The sequence below is a fragment of the Orussus abietinus genome, unplaced genomic scaffold (assembly GCF_000612105.2).
Source record: "Orussus abietinus isolate OABI.00-Male unplaced genomic scaffold, Oabi_2.0 scaffold93, whole genome shotgun sequence".
NCBI classification, from domain to species: Eukaryota; Metazoa; Arthropoda; class Insecta; order Hymenoptera; family Orussidae; genus Orussus; species Orussus abietinus.
The window spans coordinates 34172-58224 of NW_019394262.1; the positions used below are offsets into that span (position 1 = coordinate 34172).

The window sequence follows — 24053 nt, forward strand, 5'->3', positions numbered from 1 at the left end:
AATTCCGAGATAGTATCCAAACCCTAGCTAGGGTTTTCACGTTAGGAATTCCTAGTCTCAGTCAAATTAAACCCTAGACTTGGTTTTGCATCCAAGACAATTCCTGGCCAAAGTCAAGACTTAGTTAAGATTTAATTTAGCATTCTACATTAATTTAAGCATCCCTGATAGGGTCTAGGGCCTAATTAAAATTTAAATATACATCTTCGTAATTTTGTCCAGTTCCTCCTTGAAGGTATCTCTTCATTTGCTGCACTTCTGCATAAGCAAATGAAAAGCCAACTTTATTTGTTAACAACAAGTTAGGATGTCCTAATTAGGTCCTACCTTTGTGAATTTTCAACGGGGGTATCAACAGTTAATAATCGTTGGACGCTGGGACCCATACGAAAAATAATTTTCGACGTCGACGCTGCCTACGATATGTACCTATGCGCGTCCAAGATGGCGGCGACGCCAATTAATTAACCATCGGTAGAGTAATTCATTTTCGTAGAATCGTAAGACTACTTTCGGTGTAATTAACTGGCGTCGTCTCATGAAGGGGCACCTCATTATTGCACTAATCCCATTAACACTTAGGAAAGGACTTCCCTATTAAGGGACTAGCAGTCTGCAGGAGTCTGCAAGGTCCACCAAGAGTCAACAACGAGGACGTCTTCGGTGTCCAGTCCGCCTAGGAGTTACTTCGACCTTTCGCTACTTATGGATGGATTACATGTGTTGGGCCTTCGCGGGCATAAAAACTCTAAGTGAACAGAGAGATACTTTAGACCTTAAATTATACCTCGCTACGACCTACTCTAGAGTACCGTATTTTACTCGAATCTAGACCTACGATCTTAAGGGGGTGTGAAAGTGGCACCTAAGAAATCAACCGATCGCGAAACTTTTCTCCAAATTCTGTGAATCGAATCGTTTCAAACTTAACATCGCGAACCGAGAGATCATAAGGAAGGTCCTTCGAACCGTGAGATATTATTTTCTATTTAAATTTTCAAAACTGTCTAGAAATAGAATTTAATTAAATTGAGATTTATTGGGTGGAAGGACCTTCCTTATAGCCTCCATATTCAGATAATAAAGTTTGAAAAGATTCGGTACACCCAGATTGGAAAAAAGTTTCATATTCGAGACATCGACGCCACTTTCGCATCGCCTTAAACCTCCACCCCTTGACTTTATGTCCTATCCTTACCAATTCTGGAGTTTCTAACTCTATTCTCGATTCCCCCTAAGAATTTAATTACGTTCTCGCTCTCTCGTCTCCTCTTTCCTACCTTATTTAATACATGTTCGGTTAATAGAAACGCTAGATTAGGGCGGAGTTCCCTTGATGATTGCTACCAGTCGTTAATCTCGGCACCTAGAAGCATCCCTTTTAAGCTGCTCTGTACATATCACATGCCGATTCTCTATACACGTTTTCCCGCAAGCCGACCTACTTCGCCAGGACCAAGATCCTGAACCTCTTGTCCTTTCCTAAACACTGAGCTTCCAGTGTGTCACGATCCAAGCTCTGGTTTTCTGGTGGAGAGGATATAAATGTATAACCAATGGACAATGGACGGCTATCAGACGTGTACCAACGTCTGGAGGTGAAGAAAGGATCAGAAAGGAGACGGAAAGAGACGAATAAACGGGAAAGTAAAGATGAGAAAGGAAGTGAAAATAGAAAATTAAGGACGTGAGGGAAGGATCCGATAGGACTTTGAAAAAAGAAAAAACGAAAAGGAAGGGCAGAAAGGAAAAGGATGCGAAGGAAGCGAAGAAAAACAAGAACATAGGATACTTTCACGATGGGCAGGGATTTTTTTCTTCCCGGAGAACTTCTTCCTCTTCCGGACCATTAATACTGGGGGAACTGGAGGAACAAAGACAAAGGACGCAAGGACAAAGACGACCATGGAGAGACTTTCAAAATTGTGGGGCCGCCATTAGAAGATATGAGGAGCAAGCTGGAGCTTCCAGAGGGAAACAGGCCGAGCGAAGACGGTGACCTGGCCCTTTTCTTTCCCTCCAACCAAGAACACGTAGAGAGGGGCTGGTCCAGGGGTGTTGACTTCAGTTTCGGCCATCTTGGCCCTCTGTCTTTCGGCCCTGGATGCACTGACTGCTCTTCTAGATGGAGAACCCAACGGCAAGCTCTTCGGGGGCGCCCTAGGCCTGATCTCCTGCAGCTCCAGGAGCTCGGCGAAGGTTTGGGATGCTGATCTCCCGTGGCCATCTTCCAGGACGCTGTCTGGGGGACTGTTTAGCATCTTCGCGTACTTTGTGTCATTGTTGGTCTCGAGGCCGAGGTAGTTGGGGTTGCAGAACCCAAATTGACCCTCTCTGATGGCGCTTGGTCTGTGTTTTGGCTTCCTTGGCCAGTCTTCCTCGGCTAAAGGGTCCCCAGGACTTCTTGCTTCGATGCTGGCGTAGTCGGATGTGGACTCTTCACCTTCTTCCAGGTCGGCGAACCGAACCGACGCTGATGTTGGTATCTTTGTCGTTGTTGGCGTCTTTGGCGTCTGGACAGCTTCGTAGAGGTGCGAGCTGTAGCTCTCTCCTCGGGTTGGTTGGCAAGCTTGATGAACACTAGCGAAATCCCTGCAAAAGAGACGAGCTTAGGAACTCAATTTAAAGCTGACATCTGGGACTTGAATGCCTTCCCTGCAGATATGGTGCTGGTGCATGGGAAGGCATTCGGGTTCATCGGGGCATTCGAGTAAAAATTGTCGGTCTTTATTGAGTCTTTAAATTTTATCATCGAATATAAAGAGTGTCAGGACCCAGCTAGAAGAATTTAGAATACCGTAGAAATGTGATATTACAGAGTCAGATGGGAATATATATGAAATACTTTTACCAATGATTGTAAGAGAATGCTGGCTTGTCTCGGGGCTAACACGTGTTTTTATCATTACTCTCTCTTCTCATTACTTTACTGATTTCATCATTACTTTGCTGAAATGACATATGGAACGCTTTGGTTCGTATAATTATCAACATAGACTGTAAAAGACTTCGACATAAATATAAATGTCGGTAACGAGACGCGTCAGCTTATGTTACCACTTGAGTATTCAAAATGACGTTACTACCAAAAAGGGTACAGATGAATTTCAATTTGTTGATCTGGATTAAATTTCTCAGCGCCTTTCATATCATCTTAAATACTCGTATTGCCCAAAAATTGACGACTTGGGGGACACTTTAGCAAGAATGTTCATTGAATGTTCATTCAATACCGTTTTTCTACCGCTTCGGCCACCTCGATCAGCCTCGAGGTCGGCGGATCTTTGCGCTCGTCGTCGCTGTCTTCGTCGGGGTCGACGAAAACTAATCTGGCAGCCTCGACGGGTGTCAAAACGGGTGTTGGCAGGGTCAGGGCTCGGAAGTTTGGCACGGAAATAGGGTCCCTCGTCATCCCGGAACTGGCGGGCTCGGCTGCCTTCGGAGTCTCCGGATGCTTCTGCCTCCTTCTCGCCAGGGTGTTGGCACTTCTCGACTTCACCATCCCCGTGGACGGCTCCACGATTTCCACGTCCACTTGCTGGAAAGGATAATACGTGTTTGCCTGCGGGCAGGCTCATTTGTGAATGCGTCTCTCGGTGCGCCGAATTATCCCGAACGAAAAAGTCACTTTACATGAGAAAAAGAAACTGGCGAACCGAAAAATCTTTTACTTCCTATTATCTACTAAATAAGTCCTAGGGTTGACTAAATGAAATTATTGCAAATTCCAAACGACATTCCATTTTATTGAGCCTACCTTCCTGTTTTTATTCGTCATGATTGGATTTTCTGTAATTAAACGTTTTTGAATGACGAATTGATTGGCGTGAAAAAGTGAAAGATTTTGCATCATGGATTTTCAGAAAATCTGATACTTTTCTCTTGAAACTTAGGCACTTACCGGTGAACTTTTGGAATAACACTTATTCGCCAGTAGTAATTTTTGATATCAAGTACTAAGTTGCTTTAATTACTCGGAGCCAATCTCGGGCATGACACTTTTCCCGCAGAAAAAAAAATCTAAGTAATGCACAATTGCCGTCATTTATTTTATTCCAATAAAACCTAAGGTGTGAAGAAATCTCTTTAACAAAAAGCATTTAGATTGTCGCGGGTAATTAATTTCGCCGAGAAAGTAAATTTTTCGTTCAGGGTAGGTCCTGGCAATCTGGGTCCAGCACTGGTATCATTTAACAAACATTATCAATTACCTCTTGACTTTCTTCGTGGTCATCCTGTCCACTGAGCACGGAATAGCTGCACTTGGTGGGATGGCTCAGCCTCGAGAGGTTGATCTGAGACAACTTCGAGATCTCTTTCAGGAAACTGGGCCTAGCAGGTGCTTCACTTGGGGAAACCCTGCTGCACGGGATCCTGGGTCTCTGAGACCTAGGTCTAGGTCTCGGATGGTCCAGTCCAGGTCCTCTGATAAGAAGTTCCGAGACCGCCAGGGCGACGCTTTCCGCCCTCGGTTGTGGCTTCAGTCCTGGGACCGAAAGCTTCTCCCAGGACTCCGTCCCTAGAACGGAAACGATCCCCACCAGACATTAATTTACATTTTCGAAACGATACAGCAGACAGACCCTTTAAGGTGACACGAAAGTAGTATCCGATAGGTCAATCATTTGTGAAACTTTTCGCCGAATTGGATGTACCGAATCGTTCACACCTTTACAACGTGAATACAGAGACTATAAAGCATGCCCTGACACTCATGAAGTTACAATGTTTATAGAGAATTTTAAAAATGACTATAGATTGAAAAAGAATCAAATTTATGGGTGTAAGGACCATTCTTATAACCTCCGCATTCACATTGTAGAGTTTTAAACAATTCCCTATGTCCAGCTCGGAGAAGTTTCACAATCGAGACTTTTGATGCCACTTTCGTGTCACCTTAAATCTGTATTGATCGGTTTCAGTGGATTTATCGCAATGACTCGTTATCACATGTGCAGATCATAACGTTCTATGTCCATATTACCGAAATGAAACCTCCAAAGCTCGTTCGTGGGGAGACCTCCACTCTCGCCCCCAAAGATCAGCATGCAACTTGGGAGTCTGCACGCTGCATGGCCATGCAGGGGTCCAGGACCAGGTTTGTTCTTCAGCAGACACCAGGAAGCCGTGTTGACGTCCCACCTCCAGCAATCGCTCCTTTCCTGGAGGTCCGTCATCCCACCATAAACGTACATGGCATCCCCATGGAGAACGGCCGAGTGCTTGTGCCTCGCCGCGGGTCCACTTTCGCTGGACGACAGAAGGTGCCAGGATTCCGTTTCTAAGAGAATTCCCGGCAGAATATATCGCCAGCCATTCCTCAAATCCCTAAGTCTCCTATAATCTAATCTTCTAAATTAAATCATTAACCCTTTCATTACGACAGTCCGCTCCGCCACTGAACACAACACCGCGCCGAAAGGGTGCACATTGCGTTTCGGCTTTGTCTTTGGTGTTTGAACTTACGTCTTCCACCTGAACAACGCCTCCTTGACTCCCTTTTGTACATACACTTTTCTAAGTGTTAAATAATAATTGTTTTGTCCCATTATTAAATTGAGAAGTAAAAGTCTAACGTTAAACTTTTAAGAAATTAAAAGCTATCCCAATAGCTGGTCTTATCGTCTCGTCTCGGTGGCCAAACTGTTTTACGTATGTTCAATACGTACTTTTAGGATGATTAATCCAATACGGGTAATTACGATTAAAAGATGCTCTGCCGATATGGCAGAATTTCTTATTGATTAAAGTCGGCATTCGTAAGGAAAGGGTTAAGCTATCGCGTGAACAGGTGGACATGTATGGAGGGGTCGCCAACTACCCCAACAAAGATCGGCACTAATTGAAGGAGGATCCAAGGGAAAATATGAGAAGATTCCTGAAATTGTATATGGAAATAATGCCAAGTACCTGTCTCTAAATGAAGAAATTGAGATATTAAGAAGACTTTCGACCTAAGTCTCGAAGAGGGCTTACCGAAATGGAAGGCCCACAATTCCGACGAGCTCCCTCGTAGGTCTTGGTACCCTCCATAGATCAGCATCTGTCCTCTGTACACCAACGCCGTGTGTCCTCTTCTTCCTCTGGGGACAGCACATCCTCTTTGGGCTCTGATCTTCCGCCATGTGTTGGTCTGAGGAATCGAAAAGTCCCGAATCCCCGGAAAGTTTAGCAGGCGATAACGCGGTTGAGCTGATTACGATGGACTATCCACTCGGAAATCGGTGAAAAGGATTTCCTTTTTTTGAAAGCCGATTGTCTTTGTTTTTATATGACAAAGAGCAACGTGATTCGGTAACAAGTGGCTTTATCATTGTGACAATGTTTCGGTGATTTCCAACAATCATGTGAAAAGGGGACAAGATATGTTCCCACGAAGGACTTTTTAGCTCGTTCTGGCGCCTCTCAAAACGCCGCCATATTGCACTATATTAACCCATTAACTGCCAGGAAAATTTATAGGCGTTCTTGGTACATATGTTTATTATGAGATACCTCGTAGTTGGCAGTGAACGGGTTAAAAGTGTCATTGGTTAACAAACGTGGCCACCTTTTGGAAGTACACAATGGTTGGCCATAATGCACTTTATCTCCTGTACATCGTCATGTCCAACGATTTCCAGCTAATTTCTGCTTGCGACTTCCAGTAGACTTCCACGTGATTTCGAGTATTAAAATCCATGATCTCCTGAGTGGATAATCCTTCGATTGGTCATTTAACGAAACTACCACTGGGGAAAGCTGATGATTTCCATTTTCCCCAGTTAATTCAGACTTCGGTCTTCCCACTGACAAGGTGGAGCAGATGGAGGCAGTGACTCTTTTGTCACTCGCATGTCTAATCATCGTCCGTGAAAGAGTCTCATATTCAGCAAGGGAACAAAAGGGATGACGGAAAGGGAAGGAACCGCGACCTGACGTGGAGGAACGGGAAGGTGAATCGCCTACCTTCCGCGGAGGGATTTCTTAAAGGAGACCCGGCTTTCATTTGCGCCAAGGTGCGCTCAAAAGAGGCCTAAAGCCTTTAAGACGTTGCCGAAGGTCTGGGACTTTCATTCCAGGAGGTAAATGGAAAACAAACCAGGAAATTTCATATTTAAGCCCTAGGTAGGACCCCTACGCTAGGGTTCCCAGCCCTAGGTTTAGTTTACACCGATCACTTGGTGTATGTACGCATACTAAAGACGTAGATTTACCAAATTCTCAGAGTAAACGATTATGTATCATCTTAGTAGGGTACTCTTGGAAAGTACGGGGCATACTCTCTCGGTACGCTATCGTTTCCATCAAGAGTTTGATAAAACTACGGTTTAGTACGCTTACCAAGTAAAGTAGACTCTGGTTAGGACTTGGTCATGCACTAAACACAATTTTGCCTTATCAAACGCAGGCTAAAAGTCAGTTAGGATTTGATTTGATATCCAAGGCCATTTTATCTAGACTTTATTATTAGGTTTAGGGCGCCATTAAAATTTAATTGTTCATACAATGTAATTTTATTAGACTGTTGGGTCAAGTTAGGTCGACGTAACTAGGCTTTGTACAGATAAATGTGACGTTTCGATGCAACCCCTACATTGATAGGTCGGAACCCTAGCTAGGGCCTATCTACCGCTTTTTTAGATTTTATGTAGTTCTATCGAGTAGACTCCAGGGAATTTAGAATTTCCGCTAGAAACCTCTAGGAACGACCCCTTTCTAGGGAATCTCAGGATTCTGCTTGGCAAGGAAGTCCGAAACAATCTAGTCCACCTTGACGAGGAGCAGAAAAGTCTGCCAAAAGGTCGCAAATGGGATGCAGGTCGGAGTGGCGTTTAGTTCTTTTGATGTCTAGTGGCAATCGTTGGAGTTTTTACCCTCGCCAGCCAATGTCGGGGGTAGATTGCCGAAGAGAAAAAGGGCCAGGAATTGTAGGGGTGTAGAATCGCTGGGAGGGTTACGTGGGTGCCGGTAATGCACAATGCCACTCGTAAGGGTTGCTCGAAGTAATTGCGTAATTCAAAATGCGCACGCAACCCCCAGACAGGGGTCGTTTTCCTTTCGGGTTGCCTTTCGTGGAGCTCGAAGGAAATTTCTGGGAAGTAATATATAATAATATAAAAGGAGGGAAAAATGGAGGCTGGGCGGTTTCCTCGTCTCGTCTGCGGTTTCCCCCAACAAGGAAACGGGATAACCGGCTACCAGATAACCTCCCCCTCTTCCAGAGACAAGGAACCAGACTCCGGCTCTCGTTGAGCTTATTATCGTCGTTATCGTTATTAAAATACAACCCTTGGGAAGCCGGAGGGCCGGTATTGACGGGATTAAGGATCCTCCCTTTTCCTTCGAGGATCGATATGCACGAGTGGTTGCTTTTCCATTCCACCCCCTCTGGCCATGATGGCGCCGGATCTTTAACTGGAGTTTTATTTAAGCCCCGTTGCATATTCATGGACAGATACAGAGGGTAGTGCGCCATGTTCAGGGCCTTTGTACCCGGAGTAGCGATTAGTCGGTTCCCTCGAATTTCCGGCGCAATAATTGCGAAAGTCCCGGCATAATTGCGCGAGTTGTGTTTCCCTTGCCCTCCCCGGCGGCTTTCGAGGGTCTTCATTTTTCCCGCCTCCCTTTTTCCTACAGTTTTTCAATGAAGGAAACTCGGGGGTGGAAACTCGCCCTTATCTGCATGCGGGGTTAATCCGATAGCGTTCGTCTCGGCATCCCCGAGATGTGAATTGGCATGACGTGGCCCGGAAAGGGAGGAACGACCCCAGCTTCCGGCATGGTCCAGTGATTAAAAACAAATGGACCAAGGGTAGTCATGGCAACTCGGCGGAGTGGAAGCTGCTACCCTGGAGAGACAGGGGATGGGATTCTCTTTACTGTGCAGCATGGCATGCGATGCCCTTTGCGGTCCACTCTCAAAAGGGAAAAACCTGAATTCCGTTGAAATTAACCTCACGTGGAAAGAACGGTGGAGGTTCTATGTTTTATCCATCACAAGAGTGGAGATACAAATATTATATAAAAACGTACGATTAAAAAAAAGGGTTCGATAAGAAGGTAGATATATGAAATTCATTTTGTGCATCCTCATAAAAATGGCAGCGTAGGGTAAATAAGCACAAGAGACAGGACACCAATATTGTATAAAAATGTATGCAGAAGAAAAAGGAAGTAGATCTCCGAAATTCATTTTATGCATCCCCGTAAAAATGGCGGCTTAGAAATAATACCTTCAGATGTGTACAAATAACAATGGAGGTTGCACACATTTCCGTAAGAAGAAATACGGTACAAGTGATGTTCAGACATGTCTGGATAAAAGAAAGGATTCGATAAGAGGGAGGTATTACATTATTCATTTCGAGGATCGGCGTGAAAATGGCGGCAGATATCCCTAGATGCAGTAAAAGGTGTCAGAAATTTCGAAAAGGGGGGTTCTCCCGTCGTAAAGGGAACCTTTCAGCCCTCCAAGTTGTAGGGTCGGGTGGAGGAGGAAAGGGAAGAGTGTCGCATTTCCGCTTCTATGTGGAGGGGCTGTAAAGCAAGGGCAGCAAGGAAGGAGGAACTGTTGACACCAGATGTTGCCAAAAACCACCCTCAATATTGATTGCTCTTCGCGAAAGAGCTGCTGGAGGGAAGATCGCTTTAGGTCGTCGAGAAAATCGCGGTCATATTGCCGAGGAGGCGGATTGAAACTCCGAAATGAAATTCGGGGGCAAATTTGCGGATAAATTCATCCCCCTAGTGAGAGGAAAATTTCCCCATTCGAGGGATGAGGAATATCCCAGAGACAGCGGGGCTGGAAGTTTAAACGGCGCGCGGGAAAGATGTTGAAAATGTTCTCCAAGGAAAATTGGATTAATTTGGTGTAAAATGTCCTCATGCATAAAATTTGGGACGATCCGAGTTGGAGCCCCGTAAATACACGGGGATGAGAAAGGGGGACCATGTAGACAGCGCCCTTGCAACATTGATGACAGGGCGTTCTCCCCTCCTTATTAAGGGAGTCTTGACGCCCTAAGGTACCTTCCGACCTTCGATATTAATGATTCGTCTTCCCTTCACTCGAATGCATACCTCGTTACATTATTTACCCCTCGTCGGGGCTTCCATTTCTCCTCTCATCGATTCCCACCATTTTTCCTGCTGCCCCCTTAAGCTCCGTTTTCATCCCCCGGAAGAAATGGAGAAATACTTCCACCATCCGAATAAATAAATAAAGAAATTCCTTGAATTAGAAGCTCTTCTCGCGCGACCATTCCTCGTCTGATCGATCCTTCGCCATTCTTCTTTCTGCCCCTCAAGCCCCATTTTCATCCCCCGGAAAAAAGAAAATCCAGGAAACTTTTCTCGGCCAAACAGAGACATAAATAAATTCCACGAGTAAGAGATTTTCCCGCATATTTCCTCCCCTTGATTTTCGCCTTCTGCCCCTTAAGCCCCACTTTCATCTCCCAGAGAAAAGAGGGAAACTTTTCTCGTCGAAATAAATATATAAAGAAATTCCGCGCATAAGAAGCTCTTTTCGTGGATTTCTCTGCTCCCTGACTTCCGCCATTTTTTCTTTCTACCCCTTGAGCCCCATTTCCAAGCCAGAGAAAAAGAAGGGAACCTTTCTCCCGTTCAAGTATATATCTAAAGAAATTCCATGAATTAGAAGCTCCTTTCATGCATCCATTTTCTCTTCCCGGTTCCGGATGCTCCTCCATTCCTGCTGGATCGATTTTCGAGGAAACTACCCCTCGGTTTCCTGCAATGATCGGCAGTCTCGAGGATTGCACGGCGAGACGATAACGCTTAATGATCTACGTCAAAGGGGAGGATGTCTGGGGGTTGGAGAGAGATCGGAGAAACGTACCTATGTCGGAGGGAATCGGCCTGGGAAGAAAGGGAAACGCTGGGGTGGAAAAGTCCTACCCTCCTGGAAACCGCTAAATCAATAGGAACGTCATCGGTAACAAGTTTTACACGTCCCTCGTCGATTCGCGAACAAGGGGTGGCTGTGACTGACAAGGGTGACGCCGTCTGACCATATTGGGCCAATACTACTTGGGGAGTGCCAGGACTGATCAGGCGAATTTTGGACAGAGTTCATTGGCCTAACTGGCTTCGACTAAAGGAAGACAAGTCATCGCAATCGAACCGACTTTGATGAGCCTGTTTTGGGTAGACGCTTTAATGGCTAGCTAGGGCTCAGACAGGTTGCTAATCTATCAATGTAGGGATTGCACTGTAATATTGCACTTTTCTCTGTACTGCCATATTGGGACAATACCACTTGGGGAGCGCCAGGATTGATCGAGCGAATTTTGGACAGAGTTCACTGGCCTAACTGGCTTCAACTAAAGGAAGACAAGTCATCGCAATCGAACCGACTTTGATGAGCCTGTTTTGGGTAGACGCTTTAATGGCTAGCTATGGCTAAGACAGGTTGCTAATCTATCAATGTAGGGATTACACTGTAATATTGCACTTTTCTCGGTACTGCCATATTGGGACAATACCACTTGGGGAGCGCCAGGATTGATCGAGCGAATTTTGGACAGAGTTCATTGGCCTAACTGGCTTCGACTAAAGGAAGACAAGTCATTGCAATCAAACCGACTTTGATGAGCCTGTTTTGGGTAGACGCTTTAATGGCTAGCTAGGGCTCAGATAGGTTGCTAATCAATCAATTTAGGGATTACTTTTCTGTGTACTGTCATTATTGGGCCAATACCACTTGGGGAGTGCCAGGATTGATCGGGTGAATTTTCGACAGGGTTGATTGGCCTAATTGGCTTCGATTATAGAGAGACAAGTCATTGCAATCAAACCGATTTTGATAAGCCTGTTTTGGGTAGAAGCTTTAATGGCTAGTTAGGGCTCAGATAGGTTGCTAATCTATCAATGTAAGGATTACACTGTAATATTGCACTTTTCTCTACACTGTCATATTGGGTCAATACCACTTGGGGAGCGCCAGGATTGATCGGGTGAATTTTCGGCAGGGTTCATTGGCCTAACTGGCTTCGACTAAAGGAAGACAAGTCATTGCAATCAAACCGACTTTGATAAGCCTGTTTTGGGTAGAAGCTTTAATGGCTAGTTAGGGCTCAGATAGGTTGCTAATCTATCAATCTAGGGATTATCCTGTAATGTTGCACTTTTCTCTATAGAGCAGTAGGGTCTTAGCTTGATATTAAAACTTGTCTTGTATGCATGGCCAAGTCCTAGGGCCTATTTTTTATGCCTAAGAACTCCAACGAGGAAACCCTACCTAGGGTCTGGATACCGTATGTGGTTAATCAATCAGTTTTCCACGTGAGAACCAAATTTGGAAACCTAGAATCACCCAGGGGTGGTTTCGAGCTTCATTTCAACCCCCACCATTTCGGATGTCGATAAAAGTATCAGAAGAGTTTCGTGCCAAGACCTCACCATACCCCAGCATGCAACAACAGTCAAGACGTAATTTATTCCTCAGCAATTCCAATCGGACCCAGATTACTCTTCCCGTGGAATCACGAGCCGACAGACTTCCGTGAAAGGGTCGTAAATACGTCCAGATTATTCGGCAGGGCGATAGTCAGCGTAGGATCGATCCATCCATCTTTCGCCCCTCTCGCGAGGAAGGAAAGGGGAATTGGGGAACTTTCCTACTTCATGCAACTTCAAACAGTGGAAGCAACTTTTCCTAAGGGTGCAGAGATGGGATTGGAGGTTCGAACAGATCCTCGGGATTTCACTGGTGAACTTGGTCTCACCTTGACTGTGTAAATCCACAGGGGTGTCTCGGTGCCGGCCGAGAACCCTAGTTCGCCCCCGAAGACGTATATGCAGTCCTTGAATGCTACCGCACTGTGTTCCTGCAAGGCTGGGGGTCTTTCTCCCCCGGGATGTAGTTCTTCCCACTTGCTCTCGGCTGAAAAGTAAAAGGTTTCATTATTCAACGAGGTACAATAGGTTAGTACGCGTTACTATGGCCGGTGGATCACCAGTGCCCAACTCTTGGTCAACCCGTCACAGCGCTCGTCTTCGACCGCCACAATCAATCGCCACTCCCGTCTTATCGGTGCATGCTGGAGAAATCTTTCCCCTACAAAAATTGATCAGCAGGGTTCATGGAACAACTTTTGTATGGGCCATTTTTCTTGTATCCTTCGAGGAGTCACGCATACGTGGAACGAATCCTGCCCTTCAAAACCTCGTTCTACAAATTCTCTTCTTCAGATTGTCCCCGAAAAAATGGACGGACAGGGTATATGGAACAATTTCCATGGGAAACATGTTTCCTACATAGTTGACTGACAGCGTCTTTTCCAAACTTTGGCAAGACACCTCGCTGTCAGTCCGCGGGAAAATTGGCTTTTCACTTTCAGCCAACTGTGAGGCTTTTAATGGCGCGTGCACGCGTTCGTATCCAGTGGCGCCATTTGTTGGCGTGCTTTTGTCTCCCCAGAAATCGTACCAAGGGCTCCAGGAAATAATGGGGACCTCCTGCCATGTTGTGCCATCACACGCACGTATTTCATCCACCAAGGGTGGCGCCTTTAATCCGGTGGCGTGCAAAGATTTTAATGCACCTCGCGTTGGTGCATTTTAATTGCCTACTTCTGCCTCTGGGCAACTCCTTACAGCTGGCCCAGTTTCTTCACAGAGACGAGGCATGCACAACGGGAATGTAACAGTCAACTTTCGAGATAAAAACTCACTTGTGCTGCCAGAGAGGATTAAAGGACATATTTCTATCGCTTCTTATAGTTACTTGATATGCATTTTTATCACCAGATCGCATTAACTCTCAACATTATGGGAGAATCTTCGCCAGTATGCAGAAATTCATGGGAACATTAGTTCCCATGGAACCGACGCCATTTATCCAAGTCGATCGAGCTTAGGGGAGTTTGCAAGTTTCCGGCGGGGAAATTAATGCCTTCGCTTTCTTAAATCGTGCCTTTGTCCGCCCCGAAGATTCTCCTAACGCGTAAATTCTCCTCGGGGGTACGAAGGGGATGATAAGTCACGAGGTCATGAAAGTAAAAGGAACGTCGAAAGTGTTAAGGCCTTCCCAGATACTTCGTGTGACAGTAACCGTATGGTAGTAAAAACAGACCAATGAAATTGTAAAAATATGTAATATAGCAGCATTTCATACCAGAGACCTAAAGACTATAACTCGCATAACAGCATCCGTAAGCATATCGGTAAGAACTTGGAAATGAAATTGTAGAAAATTTAATATTGCGTTTTATAGTCGCAGTTTGCGGTACGGTTTGCTTACGGTTACTGTTCTGCGAAGTAGCCGTGAAAAATTGGTTAATGAAGATGTAAAAAAATGTAATATAACAGCATTTTATTCTAGAGATCTAAAGACCTCGATGACAGTAACCGTAATCATAACAATAAAAACTGGGAATTAAACTGTAGAAAATTTAATACCGTGCCTTATGTTTTGCTATTTATTCCTCACTTGTTACTGCTACGCTTACGGTTACTGTTCCGCCGTGAAAAACTGGGCAATTAAATTGCAGAAAATGTAATACCGCAGTTTTTGCTGTTATTTTTACGGTTACTAGGAGGTGAAGTATCCGTGAAGATTTTTAAGGCCTTAAGAAAATAAGAGAACTGGCTTCTGAACGTAAGAAAATTCCCGAACGTAGGGCGCTGCATAATTTTTCTGCAATTTTATTCGGTCAACACATTCCGTTACGCTTATGATTACTGATATACGAGGTATCTGGGAAAGTTCTGGGACGTGATTAAAGTCTTGTTTCCGAAGGACTCATTTTCTCAGGGTTGGAAATAATGTGGCCTCGCGTAGTTTCGTAGCTACTGGAACGTGCTTGGGAACAAAGCCTCCTAGATTTACGTAAGAGCCGTAACGCGCGGCCGGAGTGCTTGCACCACTCGCCAAAGTCTCTGGAGATGCCCGACATTGATTGCGGACACGTGTCGTATCTAGTTGGCACTGAGACAATGACTCTTTTTGTGCGGAAATCGTGTGATGGCCAAAGTAGCGCTCCTCGAGGTCCAATACGTGCCGAGCGCGAGGCCGATCGGTCAATCTTTGCCGACGTAAGAAGCGCTTACTCGGAAGCTCGTCAGCTCCGAAAAGTGTTTCCTCGGGGAAAAAAGAAAAGAAAAGTCCGCCACGGATCTAAGAATAAAGAGATGGAGCTTAAAGTTAGTCTCTAGACGCGGGAACTGTGGCGGATTTTTCTTTGTCACGCAACAGACGCTATACGAACCGCGGCTGCTATAGTGCTCACGATGTCTTTTTTAAAACACGATAAAGCGTCAAAAGTTATGAAGATCGTGAAATTGTGGCGGACATTGGCTTTAGACATGAAAATTGCAAATGACGGTAACAGGTGTCGTGTATTTATCATTGTTTCCAAGGCAAATAAAACACGCGAGAATGCTAGGAAAGAAAGATGGCCGCCACTCGTTTGAACTGCCAAAGTCAAAGTGGGTATACGGCGTCTTTTCTAAAAACGATAGAAACCGCGTGCCAAAAGGTATAAAGATAATGAAATCTAAACGCTGAGTTAAGGATATCAAAATTGCAAATGATGGCGGCGGTTACTTTGTGTTTCTCATGATTTTACGTCCGTTTAAAGCACGCGAAACCTGGAGAAGAAAGATGGCCGCCGCTCGTTCCTTCTTCTTGCGTCTCGAGCTTCACGTTTTATTCCGAAATACATGCTTCCTAGAATGGATTAGGAATAAAGCTATGAAACCCAATATTATATTCTAAACGAGGGTTCGCCAAATGGAAATCAAAATTGCAATTTGTGTTTCTATTGATTTTACGTCCGTTTAGAACATGCGAAACGTGGAGAAGAAAGATGGCCGCCGTTCCTTCTTGCGTCTTGAGTTCCCCCCACGCGGCGACACCCTTTTTTCCATTTTTCTTAAATTCATCCTTATCACCCTCAAACCATAGAAAAAAGTCAGAATCTCGGTATTAAAATTTCTGCATTTCCTCGCGATAGCTGATCGCGTACAGTTCCATTTATCGCTCTCTTTCAGTTTTATTTCCGTTTCCTGGCTCGTCTTCGTTTCGAGCGTCGTCGAGCGCATCCGCAAGTCGACCCACCCTTCTTCTTGCTCCTTTTCCGACTTCTCTTTCTGGATCTATTCTTTCCGCAGTATCCGCAATTTCCGACGCAATCCGGACAGTCGCAGCAGGAAGGCTTCAGATTGACGATCTCCTCTCGCAATTCGTATTGACCATCTACGCGTTTCAACGATCCGAAGGCCAGGCCTCGCTTCAATTCCGCCTTGAGCTGTGCCAATACGTCCAGATTAATCAGCTGACTTATCGGTTTCGGGTTATCATCGGGTCGTTCCTTTGTGTCTATCAAGGCCTTCCCAGATACCTCGTGTAACTACCGCACAGCATGGAAGTCCATTTACGACATCTTTACCGAAAGTTTTACTCAGACAAGGTGTAACAATTTTGCCACATTTTATTTATATGCTTTATATTTGATTTAACACGTTTATTATACTTTATTTAACACGTTCACAATTTGCGAAATTTCACGGATTAATAACGATGTTGAAAAAATACGAACTAATTTAGAGAGTAATACTAAATGTATGTAGATCCCATTTTAAGGCATCGAATTTATTATCTCGCCATTATCTTACGTACTAAAGGTACGGAAGTTTTGTGAACATTTTTATCAGTGCATGATAGTAAGAAAGGGACAAGCAAATTCCAGAAAATGTACCACCCTGTCGATATTCGGCTGTTTCATTGACCAAGACTAATTCTCGAGTTCATAGGATCAACATTCGCGTGCGAAATTAACAGTTTCATATAAGACTTTCAAAAGTTGATTAATGATGGACTTTGCAAAAATGCAATATTTTTCATGGGAATTTATTCGTATGGGATAAAAGTCCGTATGAACTCGAGAAGCGGTTCCCAGTTCTTAGTGTCATGCTTACGTTGGATTATTTGAATGAAACACGCCGGATTATTTCATATAAATGACATTTAAGATGATATAAATTAAAAATGATTATTTCATTTAAATGAGATTTGAGATGATATGAAATAAACATGTCAGATTATTTCATTCAAATGAGATTTGGGATGATATGAAATAAACATGTCGGATTATTTCCTTTAAATGAGATTTGAGATGATATGATTTAAACATGTCAGATTATTTTATTTAAATGAGATTTAAGATGATATGAATGAAATACGTCAGATTATTTCATTTAAATGAAATTTAAGATAATATCAATTAAACATGTCAGATTATTTTATTTAAATGAGATTTAAGATGATATGAATTAAACATAGTTTATTTCGTTTAAATGAGATTTAAGATGATATGAATTAAATCACTGTTATGCGAGGTATCTGAGCGCTTTATCTAGTATCACCTGACGCTCGACCAGTTTTTTGGCCAATCCGTGTTTGGCCACGATGTAGTCGACGAGTCTGTTGTAAGACGAGCCTCGAGACTCGTTTAGGTCGCAAATGGCTTCAATCACGAGATCTATCATCCCCAATTTTCCCATCATGGTTGTCCTCTCGCTGCTCGTCTAGGGGGACGAAGCCATTGACCGTACATGCTCGTTTCTTGACCGTAGTGCATCGACCGAAGCACAAAACAGGGAAACCAGGACCATCAATTTTTCCTCCCCTACATCAGCTAAAATCGCCGATAAAACGTCGGTCTCCTCAGGGATCCTTGAACCCTTAAAAAATGATCCCTTCGAGGATTATCGGTTGAAGCCCGAGAATGGATTCGTACCTGCCGGAAGATTCAGGAAGATCTATAACGTCTAGATGATTCGCATCTTTGGAGACCTACCGAAAAGGGTTCCGATATAAACTAATAAATTCTTTTTGCAACTATACCATGTCGCCTCATTTTTGCGGCTGTCAAACACTGTCAAATTTGGCAGAGGCCCTTCGTAACTTCATTTTGTTTCAATCGAAGTCGAGAGATCCTCGATCAGCTGTTTGACTTTTCCGAGCGCCGTCGAGGGATCTTGGGGTAATTTTCTCTATATAATGTAATTATTCTGAGAAAAACAAAAAGAAAGACTAATTGAACCGAAGAAATATTTCTTTGAATAGTACCAATGATTTTGTTAATTCAAGGAATATCACGAATAAACTCAAATAAATCGTCATAATTTTGTAGAAATCTTCCGTCCAAGTTATTCAAGTTTCTTTGAGTTAAATTCGTTGAATCACCAAAATACTTCTTTGGTACTGCTCAAAGAAATATTTCTCAGATTCAATGGCAATCTTTATTTTTTTTTTTCTTAATGTACTGTCTTTTCTATTGTATTAATATTATGGCAGGGTAATAATTAGTGAAATTTGTGTTGGACTGACAAAAGTGCCCGATTTTGGCGATTGTAATCACGCGTTAAGTAATCCTTGGGGTAAGGATTTCGATCCAACCGACCCTTAGGAGTTTTAGAGGGATTTCGACAAGTCTCCCTCCTGATTTTAACGCGTTCGAAGTAATCGCGAGTGGAGGCTCCGAACCCCTTCTTTCCCTTCATCCCGACGACACCCACTTCCAGGAAGGAAGGGTGGCAGAGCAGCACTTCAGGGCGGATCCTCCTCGACGTAGACTGGAAATATCACAATATTTTCACGTGGAAATCGACAGAGGTTCCCTTTTAAAAAGTGCCGCGGGACCCGGCTCCCTTGGGGATGACGACCTGAATGGTCCAACCCTTCCGACGCTGGTTTAATATTCACCCGAACCCCTTGATGCGGACTCTCTGATTAATGGCCGCTTCTTTGGGGGTGGTTCGTTCGATGTAGGGCCTGCAAATTAATCGACCCTCTTCTGGGCCGTGGTTTCTTTTTGCAAAAATCATCCCCCTTGATTGGAGATCTTTGATATTTTTCACGGCATTTCGGACCGATAAAATCTCACCCCTCTACTTCATGATATCATCCGGGAAATCGTGTATTTTTTTATGATTTCGGCATATTCGTGTCGTGTAATAAAATTATGCAATAGAGGGTTAACATTATCAATCGATTTCTTCGGTAGATCACGTGGGGGTGAGGAAGGGCGATGGGTCTAGGGCAACTACTTTCAAGTCTGCAATTTTTAATAAATAAGAATCATTGCACATTGTGCAAAAAAAAAAGAAAATTTTGCATTTTATATTGCAAGTATTGATCTCACTTGATATAAGTAGATGGACTCGATATTCTCTGCAGATAACGTGGGGGTGAAAAAAGCGATATCCTAGGGTGCTTAGGGTGAGCTTTTTCCATTCTTCTCCTTCGGGGTGTGTAGTGGGCCGCCGTATACATTAAGGTACACATTAAGGTACACACAAAGTACACATAAAAGTACACATTCGGGCGCACATTAACGTAAGCGAAGAGGGAAGGTTTTCCTTTATAAACACACGGACATACGTCGACGTGTGTATTGGAATTGACAACCCCTCTGTTTCTGGCTGCCAATATTGACCGAAGTGACCCACGGGGGATGTGTTCGACGTTGTGGCCGCACCCGCTCTCGAAAAGGGTGTACCAAAGTTTGCCAGTTACTTCAGATCTTAAACAATGGAGTCGAACCTAGGTGCACCCTCTTGGTGGCTTCCTGCCCTCTAGGCAGTTCCCAGGATGCAGCCCCAACCCCGAAAAAGTTAGAGAAAAATCCACTAGTCAAAAGTTTCCCTCGAAATGGTCATCTCGACGAGAGCTACCCCGAAATCTCGAACCGATGTCGAGCGTCCTCGGGATTTTCATCCCTCCAGGTCGAGGGGTTGTTAATCATTGACAAGCGCGATTAAACCCCGACGTTTGATCTCCATGGAGATCACCTTGATCGTGCAGGATTTGTCGGGACGTATACACCGGGCTTAATAATGACGCACTATTGATCGGGGCCAAAACCCCGTTGAAATTCCGTCGCGCACCCTCCATGGGGCTCGCGGGGGATGAAATGGCCAAAGCCGGGTTGTCCGATGTATCGCCTTGCCCAATCGATAGTCACAGTTTTTACTCGCAATTACAGCACCCCGTGTTTCGCAGCATCCCCGAATAAAGTTTAAATTGCGCGAACCACCCTTTTGTAATGCAGAAAGAGAAAAGGTAAATCGTTTCTTTCAATTTCAGGGGGTCTTAAGGGGATGATCTGGGATTTTCTTTCCTTCGGGAAGACGGAATTCTTACCGAGGCTGTATCGCCAGAGGTCCTTGAGGGGTAAATTGCCATTTCTACCCCCGAGGAGGTAGACGTGTCCTGCGAGGAGTGTCGCGCTGTGTTTGCTTCGCGATGGAGGCGCAGGACCATTTTCCGTTCCCGCTGCGGTGACCGAGCTCCACATTTTCCGTCTGAAACCAACGTCAGATGCGACTTCAGTGAACCTTGTCTTCCCTATATACTGTATTTCTTATAACATGGAAGTAAACAATTATTTCTATTTTTTCTTTGTACACGCAAAAACTGTACGTTTGCATGTTAAGTAACCTCGAAATGCACAGCAACGATTTTTATCGAATTTTTCATAAGTACGTTCCTTATGATTTTGCGAAGGACATAGACTTTGTTTTACTACCCTATCACAACAGGAAGTATATTGATAACTATTATATCTACACATAAAGACGTAAGATTGTGCATTCTCATGTGTGGTAATATAAAAATTAATCGCACCGATTCTTATCGAATGTTTATCAAGTAAGTTCCTTATGATCTTGCGAGGGATATAGACTTTGTCTTATTACTTCATCACGTCAGGAGATTTAAACAATATTAATAGAGAAAAAAGAAAATGCATCGAACCAAGGAGATATTTCTTCGAACAATACCAAAGAAATATATTTTTAATGCCAAGAATAATTATTTGGATCAAATAAGTTGTCGCAATTCCGAAGAAACGTCATATACAGTGGATTTTATTTAAGTGAAATAAGTATTCTTCGGATTAACGAAATATTTCCTTTGGTACTATTCAAAGAAATATTTCTCTGGTTCGATGAAATGGTTTTGTTTAGGGGAGTAGATAGTTCTATTTTTTTATTTAAAATGAGTGTTCTTCCTGGAAAACGCTGGGAGGATTCCTCGTCCATTGTGCAATGCAATCCTCCCGAGGGCATGGCCGGCGAGATAGGAAATTAAATGGCCATCTAATAGATACAGACGTCCCTGTAATAGTATCAACCCCTATCTCTGGATCCACCCCCGCGCCGTCTAATTCCCTTACAGCGACGACCCTTGATTTGCTATAGAACTATTCGGTAAATTAATGTCCTTCGGTAACTATACTCCGCGGAATTGTGGTTATCGAGCCGAGATTGGCCGAGGTCGCCGAAATTGGTCTCCCTCTTCCAATTTTAACAAACCCCTTTTCTACGATTAATCCCTTAGATAAATAAGCTATCTGCACGCAGACAAATAATTCAGATTCATGATAACAAATATCATTTGCTTAAGAAAACGTTGAACAGTTGAAAGTGAGCCGGAAACCCATTTTTTTTCCAGACATGTTCTTACTGTACGGCAAACAATAAAATGGGGGCAGCACAAATTCAACTCATTGTTGCGATATTCTTTACTAGCGATAACAAACTGTGCAATGCTCATCTCGTTGTGCCTTAAAAATTCATTCGGTTATTTAGTAATTTTAGAATTAAATAAATTGACTAGTACGGCCAAGGTGGAGGGTAATTTCGGGGTTGAACAACGACCCAAAGGAATAACTTAAATTGGACATTGTTCTCCACTCGGGATTTCAGGGTTTCTTGTGGTCTCAAGAGGGCGTCTCACTCGCCTCGGGGGTGCATAATGAGAAACTAAATATTTACCAGGGGAGGATGCCAATAATTGATCGCCGATTGTCTTCCGGGGTGTAAACCGATCCAAGAAATTTGCACCATTCTCTTGTCATTGTATTTATTCCTGCACTTTATCATAAAAGATACATAAAGGAAGAGTGCAAGTAACGAGGGATGAAGACGTACCCTTACACGGTGTTAAGAAGGACCTCCCCCTATCGAATGATCACTTCAGGAGCAACAAAAGGCGATGACCGGCATCAGACAATTTTTCCACCCCCTGTCATTACTTCCGAGATGCATCTACCTGGGGTTGAATTTATTTATGCACTTTCACGACGAGATATAAATTAAGAAAGAATGCAAGTAACGAGAGATGAAATCGCACCCTTACGCTCGGTAATAAAAGATTTCCCTCTATCAAGCGATCATGTCATTAGCAACAAAAGGCGATGACCGGCATCAGACAATTTTTCCATCCCCCGGGCCATTACTTTCTGAAACGCATCTGGCCGGGATAAATTGAGCTCGTTTTCGGGGGTGGGTCTCTAGCTTAATCGAGGAAAATTCCTCAAGGGGTGCGCAATCGCCCCGTACCATCTCCTGGAATTCCCACCCCACACAGACGTTCATAAAAATTCCTAAAAACCCAAAATCAGCAACATTTCCAAGACGTCCAATCCCACCCCGCGGGGGATGAAACAGTCTGGCCAGAAGATCGCAACCACACCAAGGGTCAATCTCCAGGGTTGAAAACATCCTGGAGCATGTGCCTGCACCCCTTCTTGTAATTACGAGTCGCTCCGTCGAAATCGAATTCCGGTAAGCGGATGCACCCCTCCAGCTTGCCAAACAGGCGTACGCAAATAGTACGCAGCAATACGTTCCCCCCTTGGGGGTTTGGGGGGGTAACAATGCGTTTCCAAGGGTAGCACATACTCCGGATGATCCGAAACGGGGGTTTGGACGAGATTTCCAGGCGGGCGTAAATACAAGATCCGCATTTTCCCTCGCAACCCCCTCTTGGGGGTGTGGCGCCATTCCCGGGTTCGCCACCCCCTCGCCCCGTGGAAATGCAATTTGCGGCATTTCCAGAGCGGGGCTGGGTGGAAATTTATCTCCCTGGGAGAAAGCTACCCCCCAGGGCGATCCGAAATTCCGCTTTTTCGGGTCCGTTTGAGTGGCGGTCTCTCTGAAAGAGTGGAGGTCTATTGATCGTCCGATCCGCAAAGGGGCACGTACGACCCTAAGGTACTGTCGGCCTCGTCGTAATGTATGGAAATCTTATAAATCCCAAGGAGGACGTCGGGTTCCCAGGGGCGGATCTCTCGAGGTCGCCATCGGGGTCGTAAGAACGACGCCAGGGTGCAACGAACGAGGCGCACATTGTCTCGGGCATAAACGCGTCATGTATTATGCATCTTGCTCCCCCCGGGAAATGTTTACCCGTGTCACTGAGTTCGCGTTGAAGAAACAAGAAATGGAGAATTCTGACAAATGCCTAACAGCTGACGAATTATGCGACATGCTGGGGAGATCTCCATTGGTCCAGAACAGCTCATTTAAGAAATTTGAGAAGTTAGCCCTAGGTAGCTCTAGGTAGTCCTAGGTAGCCCTAGATAGCCCTAGATAGCCCTAGATAGCCCTAGATAGCCCTAGCTATCCCTAGCTATCCCTAGCTAGGTCCAGACCTATTAGGTTGAGGAATAAGTTCCCGCCGATTTTAACGCAACGTAACGTAATTAAGACGGCGGAAATTTAGCTCTCGACATAATAGATAGGGCGCTAACTTATCAATGTAGGGGCTACTCTAGAATGCTACTTTTCAATGTTTATGGTTTAGGTGACAATAAGGAATCCTAAATTGGCTCGATATAGGGATAATCGGACGAAATTGTGTCGATAAATTGTTAAATGTTAAGTGCACCCTAGATAGAAGGCGATAGGGAGAGTCTAGATAACGTTGTCGTGCCAAATTGAATCTAAACCGGGTCTCGGCATGGCATTAACCAGGGAAAATTGTGTCAGATAGAGGACCAAGTTCTAGCTAGGGCTGGGATCTCCTAATATGGGGGTCTTAGATCAGAGTCTAGATGTACAAGACCCCCCCATGTAGAAAATTTCTAACAGCTAATTCGGACACCAACCTATCAACATAGGGCTTTCCTCGGAATATCATACTTTTCCATATCCGCCCTAGCTAGGCGTTAACGAGAAAACTCAGAAGAAAAAAAATGATCTTCGATGCCGCGTTAACCCTCAACCAGGTCTTAACTTGGCGTTGACGAAGAAAA

The 24053-nt window shown here is 44.3% G+C and overlaps 1 protein-coding gene across 1 annotated transcript; it reads right to left on the bottom strand.

Moving 5' to 3' along the window:
- Positions 1-1273: 1273 nt before the first annotated feature.
- On the bottom strand, positions 1274-20309 carry LOC105700653 (host cell factor 2). The gene is made up of 7 exons (XM_023434805.1): positions 20156-20309; positions 12732-12889; positions 5977-6133; positions 4985-5281; positions 4212-4519; positions 3234-3562; positions 1274-2592 (listed from the first exon to the last, which is right to left on the bottom strand). Exons 1-7 carry the CDS (start codon positions 20307-20309, stop codon positions 1938-1940), a joined length of 2058 nt encoding a protein of 685 aa, XP_023290573.1. The 3' UTR covers positions 1274-1937.
- Positions 20310-24053: the final 3744 nt, after the last annotated feature.

Coding starts and splice junctions, on each gene's coding strand:
- LOC105700653 (XM_023434805.1), bottom strand. CDS start 20,309: ATGTGGAGCTCGGTCACCGCAGCGGGAACGGAAAATGGTCCTGCGCCT. Junction 5,282..5,976: donor ATTGTGGGCCTTCCATTTCG/GTAAGCCCTCTT, acceptor GAATTCTCTTAG/AAACGGAATCCTGGCACCTT. Junction 2,593..3,233: donor GCCGAAGCGGTAGAAAAACG/GTATTGAATGAA, acceptor TCTCTTTTGCAG/GGATTTCGCTAGTGTTCATC.